The sequence below is a fragment of the Odocoileus virginianus genome, chromosome 2 (assembly GCF_023699985.2).
Source record: "Odocoileus virginianus isolate 20LAN1187 ecotype Illinois chromosome 2, Ovbor_1.2, whole genome shotgun sequence".
Classification (NCBI taxonomy): Eukaryota; Metazoa; Chordata; class Mammalia; order Artiodactyla; family Cervidae; genus Odocoileus; species Odocoileus virginianus.
Window position 1 is genome coordinate 95,297,103 of NC_069675.1, and position 24,553 is coordinate 95,321,655.

A 24,553-nucleotide genomic window follows, 5' to 3' on the forward strand; every position below is an offset into this window, starting at 1 on the left:
ACAGCTCTATTATTTTCATAATTCAAACTGTAAAAAAATGAAGCTACTCAACATCTTCTTGGTGGGCACACAGACCAGGAGGAGCAACCACTGTCTCCTGGGTGGCCACACAGCAGGATCTCCGGGGAAGGGAGGTAATATACAAAGTATTAATATCATGTGTTTAATATGCATAAAATATATGCATATTACATATTTTACATACAGTTTGTATGTTTATTTAATAAGCATAGTTTAAAAATCTGGAAAGTCATAGCGTGAACTGTTGTTTTCTCAGGGAGGTAGATTGTGGGTGGTCTCTATGCACACTTGTACATTTCCCTACTTGGGTACTAAAAGTTGACAAAACTCTTTTTAGAACCCTATTCAAATTGGAGCCACCTTTTTGGAGAACAATATATACTACACGCCATAAAAAACAGGCATGCCTTTTGGCCCAGTAATTTTACTTCTAGTAATGTACCTGAAAACAATAGATTGGCACAGAGATTTATGTTCGAAGGTGCCCAAGAAAGCATTGCTTAAGCTGATGCAGCTTGGAAAATTAATTATCCAACAATAAGGGAAGATAAATGAATGATGAGGGTATCCGGGATGATGGAAGGCTAGGGAGCTGTTAAAATTCATGCTATGGACCATTGAAAGCCCTGGGAAGAAGTGCAGAGGTATTATTAAGGAAAATCTCAAACAATGACAAAGGGCCAGATTTTGAGCTCCTGAGAACAAATATCACCTGCATCTATGACACACCAATGACATCTCCCCTATGCCAAACACCCTCAATTCATATTTTTCTGTTGTGGAATTCCATCTGGGATAAAACCAGTTCTGAATCCCTATGTCTATACTACGTGCACACACACACACATATACATTTATTTTACACATCATTCATTCATTAATAGACATGCCCTAAAAGCCAGGTGCTCTTACAAGCCCTGGGGACACAGGTGCGCAGGGAACGACACAAACCCAAATTTCTGCTCCCCCAAAACGCACATTCTAGAGGGAGAGGCGGACAAGGAGGAAGGAAGATGCTGCGGGGCTTGCCAGCCCCCGCCGAGTGGGAAGAAGCCAGCGGAGGGCCTGGCACACACAAGCTTCCGGCCCCAGAAGCCAGTGGCCTCCTGGGACACACACAGAAGTCCCGGTAGCCCTTAATGTTGTGGGGCTTGGGCTCCACCTTCCGAGGGGGACCCCAGGTTCCGATCCTGCCTCCAGGGCTGAAAACCAGCCCCTTTGTCCTCTCATCCTGGCCTGTTCCTTCAAGTCCCTCACGTACCAGGGTACCACGTACCAAGGACCACACACTCTTGAAGGCTAGAGCCGTGAAATCCATTAAACGAGGGAGCCCCAGCGACTCCCCCAAGGGGCCTCCTAGAAGACTGGGGAGTCCAGTTGGGGCCCACTGGCCATCACCTGGCGTGGGCTTCCTCAGAATGGGTGTGTCCTGGGATGGGAGAAAAGGTTCTACAGCATTAAACCACATTGGCAACACTTTGAGGTGACAGCCTCAACTCGCAGCCCAAGGGCCCTGTGACCCTGGGGTCTGTGTGACATCCTGGCCCTGCTCGGGGCTTTCATCTGACTCAGAGCTGAGGAGAGGATGCCCCCTTCCCAGACACCAAGCCCCAGCCAGGGACAACCTTGTGTTTCCAGGCCCAGACTGTGCCCCAAAGTCCTTGCCTGCACCCTGGGCCTTGGTTCCAGAGGCCCCAGGCTCTGCACCGCCCCACCCTCTGCACGGCCTCTGCTTTGCTCCACCAGCCCCCCCGCCCCTGCCCAGGGTCAAGAGGAAGGTGGGGGGTCTCATGTGCGGGTGGAGCCCAGGAGGGTGAGAGGGAAGTCAGAGGAACTCAGGCTGGGGCCCGAGGGCAACTGGCGCTGGTGCCCAGCATGGCCTGGGGCAGGGTGGGGGTGGGGCTGAGCACTGGTCAGCAGACCCCCCCCTGCCTCACCTGTCTCACCCACTGCTGCCCAGGAGAGGCACACAGGCTTTCGTGGGCCTGGGTGTGCAGCCACAGGGGCAGCTGCTCCCCACTGGGGAGGTCACAAAAGCAGCCCTTCCCCAGTCCTGGAGGGTTGGGTCTGTTCTGGAAAAGTCACCTGGCTCCTGCCAGCTGCCCCTGGACAGCACCTCCCCGCCGCTGGGCTGCACGCACCTCTCTCCTGGGCAGTCCCCCCTCCAGCTCCTAGAGGGGCAGTTGGGCACCGTCTGTACCACCCAGGGATCAAGGGCCACTGCCCAGCTGTTGACCTCACTTCACTGCCTTCTCTCTCCAAGAGAGAGGGTTGGTCAAACAAACCCAGATCCCCAGGCCCACACCGGCTTGTCCCCAGCCTGGCTCGGAACCCCCACAAGGCTCCAAAGCTTCGAAGGAGCCCCGCTGCCGCTCACCCCTTTAACCTCCTTCCCCTCCTCATCCACAGCTCCCCCCGCAGCCCCACCGTTCATCAAAACCCCATCATCCTCCCTTCACGGTCCCCTCCCTCGCACGCCTCCCCTCCACTTCCCAGGCGCTGACCTCAGGGGGCTGAGCTCTGCTCTTGTTTGCAGCTCATTTCCCTCAGCCTGATTGGACAGCCCCCCAAAAAACCAAACCAGCCTGACTTACCCCCATCACGGGTGAGTTGCCACCTCCTCCAGGAAGCCCCCCCCCAGCAGGGATTAGAGGCCCTCCTGGGGCTCCCACTGCCCCCCCCCCCATTAGGGCGCTGAGCGCTTGGAGTTGTCACCGTCTGAAGGCTTGCTCTCCGCCCAGCCCCACTGTTTCGGCTCAGCGACCGAGGGGCCCAGACACAAGGGGCTGTGGCCCCTGCAGCTCTGAGGGGCGCCCCCTCACCTATTTCCAGGGTCAAGAGTCCCCGTGAGTGTCGGATGCCCTCCTCACCCGGGTCTGATCTGGGCACTTTGCCTTCTCAGCCCCTCTTTCCCCCAAAGGGAAAATATTAAAATACAAGCGCGCACACTAGGTCCGTGCCTCTGTTCCACCCCAGCTCAGGGACGCTGGACAAGGCGCGGTTCCTTTGAGCCTTTCCTCATCAAAAAGCAGAAATACCTCCCTCCTGGGATGTGTTTAAGCTTCAAGCGTGGAAAAAAAGTTGTGAACACCACGCCCAGCCCCTGCTTAGTGGACAGCAGGCACTGCACACGGGGCTGTGCCTTCCTGTTTCCCGTATGTGCAGTGGCAGCCTTTGAAGGGACGGGCCAGTGGTTTAGATTCCATGCTTTCAATGCAGGGGACGCAGGTTTGATCCCTGGTCGGGTACCTAAGATCTCACATGCCATGGTACAACTAAGCCCATGCACTTTAACGAAGACTCGATGCAGCTGATAATAATAATAATATAAATAAGTATTTTGGGGCTTCCCTGATAGCTCAGTTGGTAAAGAATCCGCCTGCGATGCAAGAGACCCTGGTTCGATTCCTGGGTCGGGAAGCCTCTGGAGAAGGGATAGGCTACCCACTCCAGTGTTCTGGCCTAGAGAATTCAGTCCATGGGGTAGCAAAGAGTCAGACGCAACTGAGAGACTTTCACTTTTTCCCTTTTCCTGAACAGAGGCTCATCTCACCACCAGGGGGCAGTGTTACCCACTGGCAGCTCCCAGCGCGGCCGGACGGGGCCTAACTCAAAATTCTTGTGAGGCCTGGGGTCCCCAGGGAGGCCCGCCCCCCTCCCGCCGCCCTACTAGGCAAGCCCGTCAGTCCTCATCAGTCCTCCGGGGCAGAAGTTCAGGGGATGCAGGGTGGTGGCAGGGGGCGTCCCCGGATCCTAGAAGAAAGGGGCAGTGCTGGGAGGAGGGGGGTGGCTGGGTGTGGAAAGTGAGGCAGGAGGGCGCAGTGGTTAGAGCCGGTTTGGAAGCCAGACACAAGCTGGGTTCAGAGCTGATCCCGCACTGCAGGGAGTCCACTCTGAGCTTTGATTTCCTCCTCTGCCAGAACGCTGGCTGAGTGCCCCTCCTACTTGCCCGTGGCAGGAGGTGGAGAGGGTGTCTCCCAGGAGTCTGCTTGCATTCTGGGTGGTGTAACGCCCTAGTCTGGGCGTGTTTGTGTGTTTGCCCCTAGATACAAGCCCACAAAAGTGTCCAGGGAGCCAGATCCTTGACCAGCCCGGACAGCAGCAGATGGCCAGGAAGCAGCAGGCAAGGCGCTGAGCTGGTCAGACACTTCTTAATGACTGAACCCACACAGTCTTAGACCAAGGGTCCAGGGGCACATTGGCGGTTTTCAAACCTCACAAATATGGAAGGAGCCAGAAAATTCCTTCTAGCGGTTGGTCCTTCAAAGCACATCATTCTTGATTGACAGCGCTTTGGAGCAACTAAAGCCTCAGGAAGAGAAGGCTGGTGGGCCCTCCCAATCAGCGCCTGTGCCAAGGAGAGAAACATCAAGCCGAGGAACTTGGCCGGAACACAGGGAAGTGTCAGCGGGGCACGAAGGCACACAACCCCACCCCCACCTCACTCAACTCCCATCCTACGGGAAATTCACACCCTGCCTGCCCTGGGCCCTCCCCAAGACAGAACTGGCAATGGTACCCAGGCCCCGCCATCACTGGGACTCTCAAGGGAGCTTTCCAAAAAGGCAGATGCCCAGGCTCCCCTCTTGACCAGCCGAACCAGAATCTCTGCGGTGGAGGTGAGAAGTCCTCATTTATTACATCCCTGGATTCAGAAGGTCATTAGGTTCCAAAACCTGAACCGAGTCTCTGTTCACTTTTCCCAGCATTGGGGAGGAAGAGGGAGGGAGGTTTTTACGGTGGAAGAATTTTCTATCAATCATGACGATCCATCTCTAAACGGTTCCAAAATCGGCCACTTCACCCAGGAATCCAGGGGACACACTGGCAAACACACACAGGCCCCCTGGGCCCAAGATCATGTGCTCAGTCAGTCGCCAGGAAACCAGGCCCCGGGGCCTGTCACAATCTCAAAGGGGCCATCGGTCCCCCAGGTTCAGCCCCGGTGGCTCGTGGCCAGGGGTCTGGCGGCCCAGGTGGCGTCCGTGGCTGGTCACAGGTGGCGGGCTGCCTCCCAGACAATCTGCAGGGCCATGGAGGCACAGGGGAGCTGGGCCAGAGTGTAGGCCAGGGAGCGGGTGGGCGCCCGCAGTTTCCCCAGGTAGGCCACGGTGTGTACCATGCGGCCCAGGAAGAAGACCAGGAAGTGCATCCGGGCGACGAAGGGGTTTGGCCCGAGGAAGCAGTAGACAAAGCCCAGGAACAGGAAGGGGTAGATGGTCTCCATGTCGTTCCGGTGGGCTCTGAGAAGGCAAAGGGGTGCGGTCAGCCAGGTGTCAGCTTTGAGAATGTCCTGGATGCTGGAACCCTCTGCCCCCAAAGGCCCTGCACCCCTGGGAATCATCTCTGGGGTGCCAGACTCACATCCGTTGTGGCCAGGACAAGGAGGTACCCCAGAGGCAGAGGGGGACCATGACTCCAAGCTGGTGCCTGCAAGCAGCTCAGGAAGTGCAGCCCTGTTAATGGCCTGGGAGCCATGAAGGGCTGCCACCTAGGTTTTCCTACCAAGCCCTAGGGCTCGCCAGGACCCAGCACCTTCCATGGTCTCCCCCGGCCTCCCCTCTGGCCTTGGACACCAGCAGGGAAAAGTGGGGTTCACTGGGGTTGCGTGAGAGCTGGGGCAGGGCCTAGGTCTGCCTCCAGCCCCTGATCATTTTTTTTTTTTCAATTTTGGCTGTTCCACATGGCTTATGAGATCTCAGTTCCCTGACCAGGAATTGAACCCAGGACACAGTAGTGGAAGTGCTGAATCCAAACCACTAGATTACCAGGGCACTCCCCAGTCCATGCTGTGTACCTTTCCCCAAGGCAGGGCTTTTCTGAGGCCGCTTCCTTCTGAATGCAGGTTCCTTGGCCCTCCCCAGTAGGACGGGCTAAGAGCACATGTCTGACAGCCACGCCTGGCTTTGTCTTCTGCCCCTAAATCTAAGCAAACCCTTCCTCCTCTCGGGGATTCAGGGATAACAGTAACAACTTCCACTCATGGAGCCAGCCAATCGCTGGACAGTAGTGAGGCTGTTTCATCTTTGCTACCCTGCTTCTTTCTTTGTTTAAAATGATCAAGTGTGTGTGTATATGCGGTGATGGGGGTGAGCGTGGGGGTGGCTGTGTTTAACCCGGCCATAAAAAAATGACCAACAAAGAAAACTCATCCACTTCAGCTAAGAGCCGGTTCACATTTTCCATGACTCCTGCTAATGGGCAGCTTCCTCTGTGGAGGGAGGTCGAGTCCCATAAATTAGAGACTAAGCAAGAGACCAAAGCCAGAGATGGCATGCTGGAGGCGCAAATAAACAGGAACACAGTGCCCGAGCTGTGACCTCCCCTGAGGACAGGCCACATGTGTGAGGCGTGGAGATGCTGCTGGAAGCGAAGCCCCTTCTCCAAGCCTTTCAGCTGGAAGGTTTCACCAAGGTTGCACCAGCAAGCCAGGCCCAACAGCCCCTAAGTGGGGACCTGCTGTGGTCCTCCTCTTCCCTCCCACTCACGCAAAGAGTCTCAGCCAAGGGCCATGGCATGTGGATGCTAGGAATTGGGCAGGGCGGGGAGGAGGAGTACTCCACAATCCAGGGCTGCAGGGGTCTCTGCAGCATGACTAGGGTGGGTGTGGTCAGGGAAGGAAACATTTGTGGGGAAGCCTGAAAAATGAGGGGCCATCTGTGTAGGGATGAACTCTCCAGGGAGAAGGATGGGCAGGTGCAAAGGCCCTGAGGTGGGAATGGGCAGAGTGTGTTGAAGGCTCAGGAAGCGAGCATTCCACATGTGTCTGGAATGTGGTCATAAGAGGGAGTGAGGCAGGATCAGGATAAGCTGGGGAGAGAGCCCTCAAGAAGCAGAGTAAGGGGTCTGGAATTCATTCTGGGTGTACAAAAGCTCCCGTACAAAAACCCATCAGGGCCTGGATCTTTCTTACATCAGACTCAGGACACAGCAGTTGGTGTCTCTGTCCCCATATCTTGGATCAAACATGAGTCTTCCTTCTCCTTATCTCACAGAGCCCCACCTCGGGACCCAGCCCCAGAGAACACAAGTCTATAGCAGGGCTGGTCTCACAAACTGGGGGAAATACTGCTAGATGCCCATGTGAAAGAAGCTGGCCAGGTCTTGGCTTCAGGGACAAAGTGGGAGGGAACTGAGGATGGGGGCCACTCCAGATCCTCAATTGAGCAAGTCTCTTATGTTATCTGGGAAGAGGCAGCAACTGTGGCTATAAAATCATCCCGTGCTATGGAGAAGGAGCTGTGTAACAAGAACCCCCCCACCCACACACACACACTCAGACAGACACCTCGGACAACCCATTTCTCGTGAAGTCTATGTGTCCCAGAAAATGTGGTCTGCCTCCCACAGGTGACTCACGAGATGGTGCCAGTGGGGAGTATTTTTGTCATCCTGGACGTTTCTGGGAAAGTTTCAGGAAAAGCATAACTAGCATATGATACCCATTCATTCAGGCAATTCTCCTTAAAGGAGGTATTCACACTTTAAGGGTGAGTCACTTCTCAGAAAGCTGTTGAGAGGATTCTTGGCCAAACCCCAAGCACAGGTGAGGTCAAGAAATCAGGGGACACAGGGTGGGGAGGAGGCGTAAGAATGGGAGGTGTGGCCCCACCTCCTGGCCCCCGCATTCGGGACTAGAGGATTGAGGGGGTCACCTTCGAGGGAGCAGAGGTGTCTGGGAGCTGATAAAGCCCCTCAGCTCTGATCTTCAGCCCCTGGGGTACCCAGTCTCCCATCCTCCTCCCTCTGGTACACTGAAAACCACAGCAGGGCCCCGCAAAGCCACAAGTGGTAAGGATGGAGGAGACGTGGGGCATTCAGCTGGATGAGGCAAGGTAACTCATGCCCTCCTCCCATCCCAGGATCTGAGCAGAGAGACATGGAGAGAGTCACGTACCAGACAGATGCTTGGGCAAAAACGTGTCATTCCGATAACAACTACTTTTTTTAAGGTGAAGGTCGCTCAAAGCTGTTTCCTGCCAGACTGGACTTGCACGGCCTCCTGCAGCATCAGGCGGGCCCCTTCCCCTCACCAGATATTGCAACACTAGCTGCACTTTACTGCATCAAGTGACAGGGGTGAGGAGAGGGCCCTGTCCCCATCCCTGCCAGGTCCTCCTGGACAGGGATGGCGGCTGGCAGCCAGCTGGCTCTCTCCTCTTGTGTTGGGCCCTTTCTTATCCACCCAGATGATTTCTTGGAAGTCAGGTTTGATACGAGGTAAAGGCTGCTTAGTTTTAAAGGCAGGTATAAAATAGAGTTAAACTGCAGTCTTGCAAGGAGGGCAGAGCCCCCATCTGACAGCCTTGGCTCAACGGCCACTTAGCCATCATGAGCGATGTGGCCTTGGCAGACCAGCTTCCTCCTCTATAGCTACCAGTTCTGCCCATGGAAGGTTACTGCCAAGTGGAAGACTTGGTCCCTATTATGCTTAGAACCCTGCCTGGCCCTGAGCTTGTTGCTGTTTAGTCACTTGGTCATGTTCAACTCTTTCGTGACCCCAGGGACTGTAGCCCACTAGGCTCCTCTGTCCATGGCATTTCCCAGGAGAGAATCCTGGAATGGATTGCCATTTCCTTCTTCAGGGGATCTTCCCGATCTGGGGATCCAAGCTGTGTCTCCTGCACTGGCAGGGGGATTCTTTACCACCAAGCCACCAGGGAGGCCGCCTGGCACGGAGTAGCTTTGCTCTGATCTAGCTGTCTCCCTCTTTGTCATCATCACCATCACCAGCCCCGTCCTGGACACGCCTGCTGAAGCTGTTTTGCCAGACTCCCAACCGCCCTCAGAAGGGCAGGCCAAATTAATAAAAAACATTTTATGGCATGGGGGTGGGGGAGGAAGTGTGAGAGGCCTGCAGCCTGCAGCTCACTGGGTGCTCATTAGACACTTGGCCTTGGCCAAGTGTCTGTCTCTGGGCCTCTGTCCACCATCCACAAATAATGTGCTGAGTGGTGTCTTAAGGGCCTTCTAATGCAGAGATGTCGGGACCCAATCTCCTGACAAACTGGTTCACTCAGATGTCGTCTACACGCTCCAAATAATCAGAACTATCCCAAAGCTTGGGTCAGATGCTTATTGTCTTCCTTTCTCGGGACCACTTAGAGAGCCCCCCGCCCCACCCACCCATAGCAGTTGCATTCACACAAACTCAGAATTTGGTCAAAAGACACAACGCCAGACTTCGATGAAAAGTGAAAGTGTTAGTCACTCCATCGTATCCAGCTCTTTGCAACCCCATGGACTGTAGCCCGCCAGGATCCTCTGTCCACGGGGATTCTCCAGGCAAGAACACTGGAGTGGGTAGCCTATCCCTTCTCCAGGGGATCTTCCCGACCCAGGAAACGAACTGGAGTCTCCTGCATTGCAGGTGGATTCTTTACCAGCTCAGCTACCAGGAAAACCGGAGAAACTTAATAGGGAGTCGCTAAAAGGATGAGCCTGGGTTTCAAAACTTTCCTTGAAATCTGTTTTTCGGCTTCCCCCAGAGCGGGGTTCACATTTGGGCTCCAGCCTACGCTCATCCACAAGACAGATCTGTGCTCTAAGAACCAGGACCTAAATGTTTTCCTGTTTGTGTAGAAGGTGGCCCTGGCTGCACTAAAAGCCCTGGTCTAATATTTAACTCACTTTTGCTTCCAGGGCATCTTCCATCAGGTTCCAGCCAGTTCTCCGGTAGCGGATGGCAGGATGTGTGATTCTCTGTACCTTTGAGGTTTCATGAAGTTTTGTGAAGTCAGGAGGAGGAGCCCTGGGGGGCCCAGGAGCCCCTGGGTCTGGCATAGTTAGTCCCAGTAAATACCAGTCCATGGAAGGTCCCCAATAAACACTCACTGAATTATATAAGACATTATTAGATAAGAGGTGCTCAAAAAGTACTGAACTGAATTTCAGCCATTTGAGCATTCGTACAGTAGCTAATAGGGGCTTCCCTGGTGGCTCCAGTGGTAAGCAACCCACCTGTAGCACAGGAGACATGAGTTCAGTCCCTGGGCCGGGAAGATCCCCTGGAGAAGGAAATGGCAGCCCACTCCAGTATTCTTGCCTGGGAAATCCAACGGACAGAGGAGCCTGGTGGGCTACAGTCCAGTCACAAGAGTCAGACAAGACCTAGTGACTAAACAACACCTGTAGATCATAGGTCCTTTTGTTCAGAAATAAAAATTAAATTGTGTGTGTGTGGGGGGGGGTGTTGGCGGTGTCTTGGCACCAGGCAGGTGTGTGGTCTCTCCCTGGCATGGTTACAGCCAGCAGAAATAAAGCGCTCAGGAACCTGTGCGACTGCTCCTGTGCCACAAGTAAGCTTTGCTACGCAGAACTCGCACACCCTGGGAGAAAACAAACACTCCTCTGGGTGGATGTTTCTGAGCTGGCTCGGGGTATGCACAGTCTTGGCAGCCTGCTGTCCCTGCTACTAATCACACCCTTCCCCACAAGCAGATGGCCTGAGGGTCACGTATGGATCATTGTGACGGGTGAGGCTTTTGTTCACCAAAGTACAACTAGTGCTTAGCACAGTACGTAAGACTTAGGAAGCGAAGTGAAAGTCGCTCAGTCGTGTCCGACTCTTTGTGACCCCATGGTCTATACAGCCCATGGAATTCTCCAGGCCAGAATACTGGAGTGGGTAGCCTTTCCCTTCTCCAGGGGGTCTTCCCAACCCAGGGCTCGAACCCAGGTCTCCCGAATTGTGGGCGGATTCTTTACCAACTGAGCTACCAGGGAAGCGCCCGACGCTTAGGAAGTGCTCATTAGATGTGGAGTGAACTAACAGATGGAAAGAGGGACGGATGGAACTCATGTGAAGGACTGTATCCTGTAGTTACATTGTTGTTGTGGCTAAGTTGTATCCAACTCTTTTGAGACCCTCCAGGGTCCTCAGTCCATGGGATTCTCCAGGCAAGAATACTGGACTGGGTTGCCACTTCCTTCCCCAGGGGATCTTCCCGGCCCAGGGACTGAACTCATGTCTCCTGCATTGCAGGCAGATTCTTTACCACTGGGCCACCAGGGAAGCCCATAGTCACATTCAGTTCAGTGGCTCGGTCAAGTCCGACTCTTTGCGACCCCATGAATCACAGATTAGAAAGGGTGAAATAGCAATGAGTCTCACTTTCTATATTATGCATTTCTGTAACTTTAAAAAACCGCAAGTACATGTGTAATTTTCAATGGCCAAGAAAAATTTAAGGAAAAACTCCACTGACTTTCTTTCAGTAAAAGAATCTCTATTATTTGTACTGCTTTGTCCCACCCATGTCTGCCTGTGACTCATGGGGACATGATAAGAATCATGTGAGGGTTTGTCTCCGTCTCCCTCCTGTCTAAGCTGCCCATCCTTCCCATCCCCATTCCACTCCACTGACAATCCCCATCCCCGGGGAGGGCCTCCTCCTGGTTCTCCAGCCTGTTGGTGTAAAACAGCAGAGGAAACTGCCAAAATACCCACTGAGACCAGCTTTGTGAAATTAACATCTGATGGAATTTTACACAGCCCCTTCCTTTTCTTGGCTGCACCGTGAGGCTGGTGGGATCTCAGCTTCCTGACCAGGAATTCAAAGCCCACAGCAGTGAAACCACTAAGTCCTAACCACTAGACTACCAGGGAACTCCCTACACAGCTCTTTTGTGAGAATCACTTTTTGAGTAGTATTTACCGACATGGAAAGTGCTCATGGAATAGCATTATCTGAAAAAATGCAGAACCCCAAATTAGGTGTACGATGCACACCTTAGGCTATGAAAAATATTTAGACAGAAACGGCAAAGAGGAGCTAGAAGAACATGTCAACAGTGATTGGATTTGTGAGTGGTTTCCCCCGTATCCTCTACACGTTTTCAATATTACCAAACTGCAATGAATAGTTCTGATCTCTATAAGAAAAAACTGTTTTTGATTGACTGGGGGAAGCCTATGAAAAGATGTTCAACTTCATTCGGAAATGCAAAGTAAAGGTGCTTCCCTGGTGGTCCAGTGGTTGGCCACAACTAGAGAAAGCCCATGCGCAGCAACAAAGACCCAGCGCAGCCAAAAAAGAAAGGAAGGAAGGAAGAAAGAAACGCAACGTAAAAGTGAAAAGGGACATACATTTTCACCCGTCATATTGGCAGGAGCATAGAGACACATCTCACACACCAGTGGTGGGAATGGACTTAGGTACCATTAGACAGTATTTCTTACCATTTGATTGCATCCTGCAGGTTTGTTCACACACACACACAAAGGCAAAGGAAAAAAGTTTTGATGCACTCTGTTCATAACAGAGACTCAGCCTAAATGCCATCAGCAGGGAAGAGGTTGGATCAGTTATGGACCATCCATTCAACAGAGAAACGGCATAAATACTATGGCACCAATGTAATGAACGAGGCCCCTATATAGGCTGATATGAAACAATTTCTGTTTTTACATTTTAAAAAACCCACAGTATAAATCAGTGGGTAAAGGGTGATCCTTTGGGGACACAGAGGAAAAAGCACAGCGTGTGTGTTGTAAATGCAGAAGAAGTTTCTCCAAGAAGATGCATAAGACACCGGTAACAGCGTGAGTCCCTGGAGAGCAGATCCTTCAGGTCAGAGGTTAGAGACGGACTGAATAAACTCGCACTGAATAACCTTTTCTAACTCTGTCATGCTGAGCCATGAGGACGTACTATAATACTTTTCCTAACTTTTCTTTACTAATACTAAACTAGAAATGAAATCAATGAATAAACGAAAACTGTTTAAGAGGATTCAGAAGGCAGAAGATTTTGGCTCCTGGGCATCCTCCAAGCACCCCATGTTCAGAAGACGGTCTGAAAGAGCAGGCTGTGATCTGGCCAAGGACCAAGGGTACTTGCCTGAGGCAGCGTTCCACATCTGGGTCGTTCCGGCAATACTGAAGGCCTCCATGTCTCTGAGCATCCTCGGGGTTGGCAAAAGCCTGGAATACATCAGCTGAGAATTACTGTTCATGAGATGGACGGCCCAGTGGACTAGGTCTGTGGCGATGCAGTCACATACGTGTCCATTCAGCAGCATCAGTGAACTCCTACTGTGTGCTGAGCGCTGGGGACTCATCGTGAACAAGGCTGCTATGAATTAAATGCTCGCGTCCCTGCAAATTTCCTGTGTTAAAACCTAACTCCCCCCCCAAAAAAAACAAAAAAAAAACCCCTAACTCCCAGTGTGATGGTGTTAGGAGGTGGGGCCTTTGGGAGGTGATGAGGTCATGAGGGTGGAGCTCTCTTGAATGAGATCAACACTCATAAAAGAGACTCCAGAGAGCTCCCTTCCCCCTTTGCAGTGTGAGGACACAGCAAGAAGACCACCATCTATGAACCAGGAAGTGGGCCCTCACCAGACACTGAACTTGCCAGTGCCTTGACCTTGGATTTCCCAGTCTCTAAAACTGTGAGAAATAAATTTTTGTTGTTGCTAGGTCACCCAGTCTCTGGTATTTTTTTGTATAGCAGCTTGAAAAGAGTAAGAAAAAGGCCCCCTTATCCCTGCTCTTGGGAAGCTCACAGTGTAATGAGGGATTTGCCAATGAACCAGAAAAGATCAGGTGGTCAGAGTAAGGAAAAAGAAGACAGGGTTAGCTTTGAGAATGTTCATGGGAGACCCAACCAAGTCTGGGAATCAGAGAAGGCTTCTCTGAGGCAGTGACAGTAAAGCTGAGACTTGAAGGATGTGACAACATTAACCAGAAAATGAGAGGGTTATAGCAACCGCATTCAAGGCATCAGGAACAGCATGTGCAAAGGCCCTGGGGTCAGAAGAAGAACATGTGTGAAGAATAAAAACCCAGCATGGCTGGAGCAGTGACAAGCAAGGGGCAGAGTTCCAAGATCAAGTTAGAGGGGTCCTAGAGGCATCATAAGAATTTAGACTTTGAACTGAGAGCAGTGAGAGAGCCTTGACAGGCCCCAGTGAGAAACCCAGCCCCACAGGAAGTAACTGCAGGTATCTGAACTTTCCTGGGTCTCAGCTTCCTCATCTGTGAACTCCAGATCACACTGAGATCATCTACCGCACGAAGAGCAAGGAAGTCAAGTGGAGATGCCATGGCACAATGCCTGGCGCCAGGAGGGTGCTCGATGAATTGGGACCTGAGGTTGCACACACTCAGGCCATCGAAGTGCACACCTATTGCTCCTGCCCCACCGTTGCCTGCGGGCATCCAGCCAGCCCACCCCGCCAACCCCTCAGCAAACTTGAATCTCTGTAGCATGCTTTCTACATTGCTCATCCAATGACAGATCCTACTGCTTCCAATATCTGTCCCCAGTGTGTTAGTCGCTCAGTCGTGACCAACTCTTTGTGGCTCCATGGACTGCAGCCCGCCAGGCTCCTCTGTCCACGGGATTTCCCAGGCAAAAATTCTGGAGTGGGTTGTCATTCCCTTTTCCAGGGGATCTTTGTGACCCTGGGATCAAACCCAGGTCTCCTGCATTGCCAACAGATTCTTTACCATCTGAGCCAGCAGGGAAGACCCTAGTCTGTCCCCAAGTGTTTGCTTTTCTTCTCCCCATCCCTGTCTGATGGGTCTGGCCCTCCTCATCCTGGAGGTGAATTCAGTGCCTGTCATGATCAGAAGTCTCCACAACCAGAATTCTTCTTTGCTGGCCCTTAAGTCACAGAATCACTGGTTATGATGGCCCTGCACACAGTCCGTGGGCCTGTGACACTTTTCACAGGGTCTTGGCATTCAGTGGGCAGTCAGTCCTAGGTGCCTACAGTCCACGAGGCTGCTCACCCCTGAAGATAGCATGAATACACGTTGGCTGGGCCAGGAGCCGCAGCAGTGCAGGCATTGGAAGCAGAAGCACTGCCTCCAGCAGGGACCGGGGGTGGGGTGGGCAGGCCTTGGGATGTACCCCCACCAGGAGGCCTATGGCCGGTCATGTTAATTCCAATTGTTAATAAGTAATGAAGACTAACAATGGTGGGGGCATTTGCTCAGTGCCAGGCACTGACCTCTCCCGGTACTACGTTGACTATCCTGAAGTTTACCAGTGAGGAAATCAAGCTCTCAGACTTACCCACGGTCCCCAGGCTAATGGGTGGAGGAGCCAGAGCATCCCCGAGTCACCTCCCCATGGGGTAGTTCCCCCAGCTCCTCCCTGGCTGCCTGAATGCAGGGAGCAGGAATGAGAGGGAAATTCACAGGGTTGGGAGAATCCAGGGACAGCCCGAGTGGTTTCCTTCTGCCACGCCCTACTGACCTGACAGAAAGGCACCCCAACAGGTTTGACTCTTCCTTCCCTAATCCACGTGAAAAGGAAAGCTTTGGGCCTAGCACGGCCCTGGGAGAACGCCATCCCCCCATGGCAGACTGTGGGCTCTGGAGTTGGGCACCTGGATCCAAACGCTGCAGTCACAGGCAACATCAGCTGTCAGAGCCCAGGTTTCTGGTGTGGATCAGAAGTTGAATACGGACCCCTCCTCCCCACCATGATGGGGACTAACGCTCACTCCAAGAAGGACTCGGTTAGTCTGTGAGGAAGACTCTGTGAGGCTGTCCCCACGCATGGGGTGGGTACAGGGCAGGGAGAAGTCAGGATGACCAGGGTGCCTCTCTCTGCTCCAGGAGTTTCTTTACCTGGGAGGCTGACCTGCCTTGTGTCCTGTCTGTACCTGCTGAGACTCGGGCCGAGCAAGACCCGCCCCCCACCCCACCCCACCTCCCCGCCCCGGCTTCCCCGCCGACCGTCCACCTTCAGGACGATGTCCGAGCCGGCCTCGACTTGCCTTTGAGCTGGGCAAAGGGGCAGGGCCGGGGACATCTCCTCTCTGAAATACCTGGTGGATAATCAGCTATCCCTCGTGGCGCTCAGGATGGCTGGCGAGCTCGGCCGGAAGGTTTCCCCTGGCTCTGGCTGGAAGCAGCCCTCCCGCCCAGCGGCTCCCCGCGCCCCGCCTCACCCCACAGCGGCTCAGATCTTGGCGTCAATCTTTATTGTTGTTTTGGCTCCGGGACTCCGATCGGTGGGGGAAATTCCTCTCGGAGAACTCCAGGGGAGCCTGGCCCGAGATCTGCCGTGCGAAGGCTGCGGTGGGTTTGGGAGCGACCTCGCCGGGGGCCAGTCGGGAATTTCCACTGAAAGGTTTCTCGGGGCTCCTGCTCGGCCGGTTTCCACCCCACCCAAATATCAGCTCTTCGGTGCTGGAAACTGCCGGGTCAGAGGGAGGCCGAGCGCCCCTGCAGTTTCAAGTGGGACTCGGGAATCTGGCTGTGCCGAGAACTTACCTGGGGACACAGCAAGCGGGTAAAACGCTCTTAAAACGCCGGGCCAGTGCTCGCTTAGGCGGCGCCAATACTGAGACCCGAGCGCTACCGAGGTGAGCACGGCCCCTGCGCAAGGAGAACGTGCAAATTCGGGTTAAAACAAAGACAACCACGGGTCCCGGACATGCGAGCCACAGAGGAGCCATCCCACAGGGCTGGGAGGGGCAGGTCCTTCCCAACCCGCTCCCGCACGCTCCGGGGCCGGGATGACTTCCTGGCAAAGGGTCCGCGACTCCGGCCTTCCCGGCGGCTGCGGGAGACGTGAGCGCACGCACGCGGGATGGGGGTCCCAGAGAGCTGCACATACCTTCTTCCGCAGCCTCACTTGGCCGGTGATGATGGCCACCACGTACATCTTGATGACCAGCAGCGCGCTGCAGAGCAGAAAGGCGGGGAGCACCTGGCCGTTCATCAGCTCCAGGTCGGAGGGCTGCATCTCGGCGGCGACGGTTAGGGAAGAGACCGCGGGCGGAGAGCTCGGGCGCGTGTGTCTCCGGGAGCAGGGAGGGGCAGGGAGAGCGCAGGGAGGCTTGTCTGTACTCTGCACCCGCCCACTCCTAGCCAAGGGCAGCAACTTCGGCTCTCTCGGGTTTTGGAAGTAGCAGAGTCGCCGTGGGGGGTTTGTGGATGGCCGGGGGGCGGGGTGGTGTCCCTACTGGGCCTCTAGCCCCGCCCCACCCCTCCAGGGCAAATCCTTAAACGCTCTCTAGCCTAGGAATTGGAGGGTTGTATGGCCCTGCCTGCCTGCCAGGGGATGCAGCAAAGCCAGGAGCCTGCCCGACCTCCACGGGGTGGTAGATTCACTAACCCGGGCCTCCCTGAGGGTCAGGGCAGGGAGTGGGCTTGAGATCCGAACTCTCTGCCCCCACGTTCAGCCTGGACACTTGAACCACCACCGTAAGGACACTAATGTCACTTTGTTGAATAGTGTGCCCCTCCCCACCTCTCCCCACTCCCAAAGATGTCCAATCTGCATCCTCAGAGCGCGTGTGTATGTTAGGGAACATGGCCAAGGGGCTTTGCAGGGACTAAGTCAAGGTCCTAAAATGGGGAGATTTTCCTGGATTCTCCGTGAATCCAGTTGAATCAGAAGAGTCCTCCTGGCTCAGTGGTAAAGAATCCACCTGCCAATGCAAGAGACACGGATTGGATCCCTCATCCAGGAAGATCCCACATGCTGTGGAGCAACTAAGCCCATGCCCCACAACTACTGAGCCTGTGCTCTAGAGCCTGGGAACCCCAGCAAGAGAAGCCCACACACTGCAACTAGAGAGGAACCCCAGCTCTAGAAAATCCTGCACAACAATGAAGACCCGGCACAGCCAAAAGTGAAAACAAATCAATAAAAAGAAGTGTCCTCCTAAAAAGAGAGGCCATAGAATTGGGGGAGAAAGCTGTGAAGACAGAAGCAGAGGTCAGAGAGAAGAGAAGATACTACACTGGTAGCCTCAAAGGTGAAAGGAAGATGAACCGGAGAACGCAGCCTCTAGAAGCTGGACAAGACTAGGAGAAGAATTCTCCCCCAGAGCTTCTAGAAGGAACCAGCCTTGTGGGTACCGTAACTGTAGCCTTCCGAGATTGATTTTGGGCTTTTGGCCTCCAGAACTATGAGATAACACATGTGTGTTGTTTTATGCCACTAAATTTTGGGTAATTTATTACAGGAACCATAGGAAACTAGCGTACTGTTCTACTGTCTTTTAGTATCACTTTAGTTTTCCAGGAAATTCCCAGGCAAATGGTTTGATTGTTCATTACAGGAACTTCTCAAAAGATCCATCAGCTCTTTGGTGATGATCAACAGTTTGTGAGCCCTTTGAATTTCTTGCTTCAAAATACTTACCCACCTGTGTCTTCCCCTCCCCATAGCCCCTCCCCAGATGTGTGGTGGGACCTCGGCAAAGGCAGTGATCTTGTCACTTTAGTTTTCCAAAGGTGGCTGGCTTTGCTAGGGGGCTTCTCGATGGCTCAGCAGGTGAAGAATCTAATCCCTGGATCAGGAAGATCCCTGGAAGAGGAAATGGCAACACACTCCAGTATCCTTGCCTGAAAAATACCATGGACAGAAGGGGCCGGCGGGCTACATAGTCAGTTGCGTCACAAAGAGTTGGACATGGGTACTCTTTTGCCCCCTTCTGATGCCTATGCCAGAAGCTTTCTCTGTCTCCTTTATACTTTAATAAAACTTTATTACACACACACACACACAAAAAGAACCCTTCTCACCCCTGGGTATACGTCAGAATCACTGCAAAGCCTTTTGCCCCAACCAAGTAAATCAGACTCTCTTAAAAGTCGGGACCAAGTTGGTATTTAATTTAAAATGCTCCCCAACTGATTCTAATGTATGATGAGGGCTGAGAACATTTACGGCCAAAGCTTCCTCAACCTTCCATGCGAGATCTTTCCCTCCAGCACTCACTAGTCTGGGCTTGAGTGATACACAGCCATTAACTTTGTTTCATGCAGGACTCAAGAGGACACCTCCTAAGCCTGCCTTTCCATTCCCTTCACGGAATGGTTGGAAGTAGCCGGCAACTTTCCTCCCAGGAAGGGCTCTCTCCCTGGCCCTGGCTCTGCCCTCCACCCTCGGGATATGCAGCTACCACGGCAGGACCCTCAAGGTAAGGCCGGAGAGACGGAAGCAGAGAAGCTGTGCATGTGTCTTGTGAACACACTAGGTTTTGCCCTGGAGAACAGGAAGGAGTTGTGTGCTGGCAGTGTACTCCATGCACAGGAAGTGGTTCTCAATTGAATTTTTGCAAATGAGGCTGGGGTATAATGACCCCCGCCTGGGGTCAAGTTGGTGGTTTCTATAATGTGCTTCACCAACACATTGTGCTGAGTGGAGCGGGGGCGGGGGGGCATAGCCCATCCCTGCCTACCTGACCTCTTCACACCAAAAGCTGCTTCAAGAAAGGTGATTTGGGGACTTCCCTGGTGGTGCAGTAGATAAGAAACTGTCTGCCAATGCAGGAAACATGGATTCAATCCCTGCTCTGGCAAGATTCCACACACAGTGGAGAAAAAATTAAAAAAAAAAAAAGAGTTGGACATGACTAAGCACTTGCATGAGACCCTGGGGAAGATGGAAAAATTAGTTTCTGGTGCCCATTCTGACCTTGGACCTGCCCAGAAGGACAGCAGTGTCAGTCTGGTGACCCTAAAACTGGGTTCCCCCTTGGTGGGTGTTGAGTCAAAAGACATACCAAGCCAAAGATCAGGAGAAGGAAGGATTTATTTCTTGCAGCAATTAAGAAGAACACTGGGTATCTTTCCGCAATCAGTGTCTCCCCAACAGCATAACTGGGGAAGTTTTTAGCTGAGGGTATATGCGCATTCATAGAGGGGCTTGAGCAGAGGACAATCCATCAGAGAATTATGGCAAAGAGTCCAAGCTCTGAGAGTGAAGCTGAAGTCGCTCAGTTGTCTCCGACTCTTTGCGACCCCTTGGACTGTAGCCTACCAGGCTCCTCTATCCATGGGATTTTCTAGGCAAGAATACTGGAGTGGGTTTTGCCATTTCCTTCTCCAGGAGGTCTTCCCAACCCAGGGTTTGAACCCGGGTCTTGAGCATTGTAAGCAGAAGCTTTACTGAGCTGGGTAAAACACCCTTAAAACACCAGGCCAGGGCTCGCTTCTGTTCATCTCAGTCCTCAGTCGTGTCTGGCTCTGTGCGACCCCATGAACCACAGCACGCCAGGCCTCCCTGTCCATCACCAACTCCGGGAGTTTATTCAAACTCATGTCCATTGAGTCAGTGATGCCATCCAGCCATCTCATCCTCTGTTGTCCCCTTCTCCTCCTGCCCCCAATCCCTCCCGGCATCAGGGTCTTTTCCAGTGAGTCAACTCTTTGCATGAGGTGGCCAAAGTATTGGAGTTTCAGCTTCAGCATCAGTCCTTCCAATGAACACCCAGGACTGATCTCCTTTAGGATGGACTGATTGAATCTCCTTGAAGTCCAAAGGACTCTCAAGAGTCTTCTCCAACACCACAGTGCAAAAGCATCAATTATTTGGCGCTCAGCTTTCTTCACAGTCCAACTCTCACATCCATACATGACAACTGGAAAAACCATAGCCTTGACTAGATGGACCTTTGTTGGCAAAGTAACATCTCTGCTTTTTAATATGCTATCTAGGTTGGTCATACGTTTCCTTCCAAGGAGTAAGTGTCTTTTAATTTCATGGCTGCAATCACCATCTGCAGTGATTTTGGAGCCCTAAAAAATAAAGTCTGACACTGTTTCCCCATCTACTTCCCATGAAGTGATGAGACAAGATGCCATGATCCTAGTTTTCTGAATGTTGAGCTTTAAGCCAACTTTTTCACTCTCCTCTTTCACTTTCATCAAGAGGCTTTTTAGTTCCTCTTCACTTTCTGCCATAAGGGTGGTGTCATCTGCATATCTGAGGTTATTGATATTTCTCCTGGCAATCTTGATTCCAGCTTGTGCTTCATCCAGCCCAGCGTTTCTCATGATGTACTGTGCATATAAGTTAAATAAGCAGGGTGACAATATACAGCCTTGATGTACTGCTTTTCCTATTTGGAACCAGTCTGTTGTTCCATGTCCAGTTCTAACTGTTGCTTCCTGACCTGCATATAGTTTCTCAAGAAGCAGGTCAGGTGGTCTGGTATTCCCATCTCTTTCACAATTTTCCACTGTTTATTGTGATCCACACAATCAAATGCTTTGGCATAGTCAATAAAGCAGAAATAGATGTTTTTCTGGAACTCTCTTGCTTTTTTGATGATCCAGTGGATGTTTGCAATTTGATCTCTGGTTCCTCTGCCTTTTCTAAAACCAGCTTGAACATCTGGAAGTTCACGGTTCAAGTATTGCTGAAGCCTAGCTTGGAGAATTTTGAGCATTACTTTGCTAGCATGTGAGATGAGTGCAACTGTGCAGTAGTTTGAGCATTCTTTGGGATTGCCTTTCTTTGGGATTGGAATGAAAATTGACCTTTTCCAGTCCTGTGGCCACTGCTGAGTTTTCCAAATTTGCTGGCATATTGAGTGCAGCAATTTCACAGCATCACCTTTCAGGCGGCACCAATACTGAGACGGGAGCGCTACCGAGGTGAGCATGGCCCCTGCGCAAGGAGAACATGCAAATTCAGATTAAAACAAAAACAGTCACAGGACAAGGACGTGCGGGCCACAGAGGAGCCATCCCACAGGGCTGCTGGGGGGGAATAGGTCATAGCCACCAAGATGCCGCCCTCCTGCCTGAAGCTGATGAACAACCAGGTACTCCCCGCCTTCCTGCTCTGCGGCGCACTGCTGGTCATCAAGATGTACGTGGTGGCCATCATCACCGGCCAAGTGAGGCTGCAGAAGAGGGTGCGTGCGGCTCTCGGGGACCCCCAGTCCATCGCGTGTACACTCACGTCTCCCGCCGCCATCGGGAAGGCTGGCTTCGGGGACCAGAAGTCTTCCCGGCCCTGGAGCATGTGGGAGCGGGTTGGGAAGGACTTTCCCCTCCCATCCCTGTGGGATGGCTCCTCTGTGGCCCGCACGTCCTTGTCCCGTGGTTGTTTTTGTTTTAACCCGAATTTGCACGTTCTCCTTGCGCAGGGGCCCTGCTCTGAGCCACCAGGGAAGTCCAAGCATTAGTTGATTGAAATTCCAAGACTCATAAAAAGTTATTAACATTCCCCAGGTTTCGGTTGATCTGGGTACCAAGCATGTAAGGAGGCTTTAAAATCCGAAAAACACCTAGGAAGGTGTTTCAGGCTAATTTTTATCATGGAAACTTTGCTTGTGAGTTTTTACAATTCCTCCTGCCTGATAACAGTTTGTTCTTTGGTTCCCTTAAACTATTATTGAGACCCATTCAAGGACTAGCACTGTGGCCAGGCTTAGATCACAAAATGGCTTAGGTCACAATGGCTTCTCTTGTGTCAAGAAAACTATATATGGTTCTTTTCTTCTGGGGATGCCCTACCCTATCTTACAGCCTAGCCTGTGCTCCGAAGCAGCAGAGACCAAGGAAAGACCTGTAGTAGTAGTGTTGGTCCCTCAGCTGTGTCCGACTCTTTGCGACCTCAGGGACTATAGCCCATCAGGTTCCTCTGTCCATGGGATTCTCTAGGCAACCATACTGGAGTGGGTTGCCATTTCCTTCTCCAAATCTTAATGGCTTATAGACTCTTTGCAACCCTATGGACTGGTAGCCCGCTAGGCTCCTCTGTCTGTGGGATTTCTCAGGCAAGGAATACTGGAATGGATTGCCATCTGCTTTTCCATTGGAGCTTTCCAAACCAAGGATCGAACCCATGTCTCCTGCATTGGAAGGCAGATTCTTTACCACCACGCCACCAGAGAAGTGCTCCAAAGCAGCGGAAACCAAGGAAAGACCTGAGCAAAGGGCAAAGACACTGGCCGTGGACTCTGAAGCCAGATTCAGCTGGCCTCCCTCTGATCCCAGAGCGAGCCCTCAGTGACAGCTGTGTAGCTTTGGGCAAGCAGCTGCCCTCTCTGAACCCATTTATTCAACTGTAAAATTCAGCCAACAGCCAGTCACTCCCCACAGTAGTTGTGGGAACGATTATTAAGCACCTGGTGCATAATTGACCCTCCATCAGTAGAAGCCTCTGAACCTCATTTTCCTCCTCAAAATGGGCATAGGGATGGCTAGTTAGCAGGGTTGCTGGGAGGGAGACTCTTGGAAAATGCCCACTCTTGCTGCAGGTAACAGTGGGTTGGAGGGGTGGGGGAGGGGAGGGGAGGGGCTAGCTTCTTGTCCATTTGTATGTGCCAAGCCTTTCTTTATTCGGACAAAAGATGTGTTTGTAAACTGACACCCATGTCACTGGAGCATGGGGCTGCCAGACAGATTGTCCCAGCCTCATGAGATAAATGGTAGGCCACAATCAAGGACCATCACAGAAAGCAATGGATGTCCTGAAACGTGTTTTATCTCTGACAGGAGACGGGGAGGAACTGTGCTAACTTGCTCATTGCTGATGTTTTGTCTGAGAAGAGAGGCTGCCCACCTCTCTTGCGCTCAGCTGAGGGAAACCACTGGAGGGGCTGTCTCCCTCGTCCAAAAGGTCAGTTATGGGGCAGGGGTCTTTCTCTGCACCACCCCAGAACTGTGGACTGGAGACAGCCAAGGGGAGACCCTCATGTTCATCCCTCCTTGGGCCAAGAGGCATGCTTAGCCTTCTAAAATAGCTAGATAGAAACCTCACCAGAAGAGGCAGGGAAAACCAGGGCAGACAAAGATTACCTACTGTAACCTGTAGCTGAAAATAAAAGGGACTTTGTAGGGGAGGCCCTTCTGACCTACGTGTGTGACTTCACGGTAGGAATCTTTTCCTCATCGTCTGCTGAAATGAACCAGCTAAGCCAGGGCCCAGTAAGGACAACAAACCCTTCTCTGATCTTCTTTCAAGAATTTCCCTAAAGCCTCTCTCAGTCGGCAGAGCTGCCTGTTGTTGTTTTTGGTGGTGGTGTTAATTTTCTCTGAGCTCCAGTTACATTCTTTGCCTGTAAAATGGGATCCGTGCCCCGCCCCCCTCCACTCCTTGCAGGGGGTGGGGAGGGGGGTAGGAGTGGGAGTGGGGGGGGTGGGGGGGGTGGGGGGGTCGGGGTGGGGGTGGTGCAGGGCGGAGAACAGGAGGTGGGAGCGTGCACCATGGGCCTGGCTCTCAAAGCCTCCAGAAAATACAGGGGTAAATGCACAAAAATGAGGGCAAGAGAAGACCCAGAGCCACCCCGGGAGGAGGCCTGCCTCCTGGGCTTTGTAAATATTTTGTCTTGTCCCAGGTAGTAGTTCCACAGGTGAATTTCCTAAAAATTCACCAAGGTATAGTCAAAATGTGTTACATTGCTGTATTAAAAAAAAAAAAAAAAAGCTACAAAAGTTTCCCTGTCCCAAGTCTGCAACCCTGAGCAGACAGCAGCTGTTGTGTGCCAGCCTTCTTCCAGCTCACCCTCCTCGGCATTTCCCGAGGATCAGAGACCAAGTTCTTCCCGCTGTTTCAATTGTCTGTGACTTCAGAGAAGGCTTAGAGAGACGAGGAAATGGCCCCACCTCAGTTCCTGACCTCAGTCATTATTACTGGGGTTTTCTCCAGCCAGGGATGGGGAAATGCAGTGATTAACTTAAAAAAAAAAATCAGACTGTCTTAGCATCATGACTTTTCAGAGAAGCAATGTTTGTGAAATGTGGTGTGTGGTCGACGGGAGAAGCAAACCTGGATGAGTGAATGCTTTCAGACGGCTTTCCCACCTGGGGCAGGGGCCA

General features: G+C 52.5%; 1 protein-coding gene across 3 annotated transcripts in view; it reads right to left on the reverse strand.

Annotated features, from left to right (window-relative positions):
- Positions 1-4,635: 4,635 nt before the first annotated feature.
- PTGES (prostaglandin E synthase) overlaps positions 4,636-24,553 on the reverse strand; it is a 42,002-nt gene continuing 22,084 nt past the window's right edge. Inside the window, exons 2-5 of one of the 3 annotated variants that reach the window (XM_070454484.1) lie at positions 19,504-21,392; positions 16,602-18,302; positions 12,864-12,946; positions 4,636-5,264 (exon numbers count right to left, since the gene is read on the reverse strand). In XM_070454484.1, the coding sequence (XP_070310585.1) occupies positions 5,015-5,264; positions 12,864-12,946; positions 16,602-16,730 (462 nt within the window). In that variant the 5' untranslated portion in view covers positions 16,731-18,302; positions 19,504-21,392 and the 3' untranslated portion in view covers positions 4,636-5,014. Of the gene's footprint in view, positions 5,265-12,863; positions 12,947-15,047; positions 15,137-15,230; positions 15,358-16,601; positions 18,303-19,503; positions 21,393-24,553 lie in introns of those variants that run through there. The other 2 variants (XM_070454487.1, XM_020874949.2) reach the window with 2 other exon arrangements.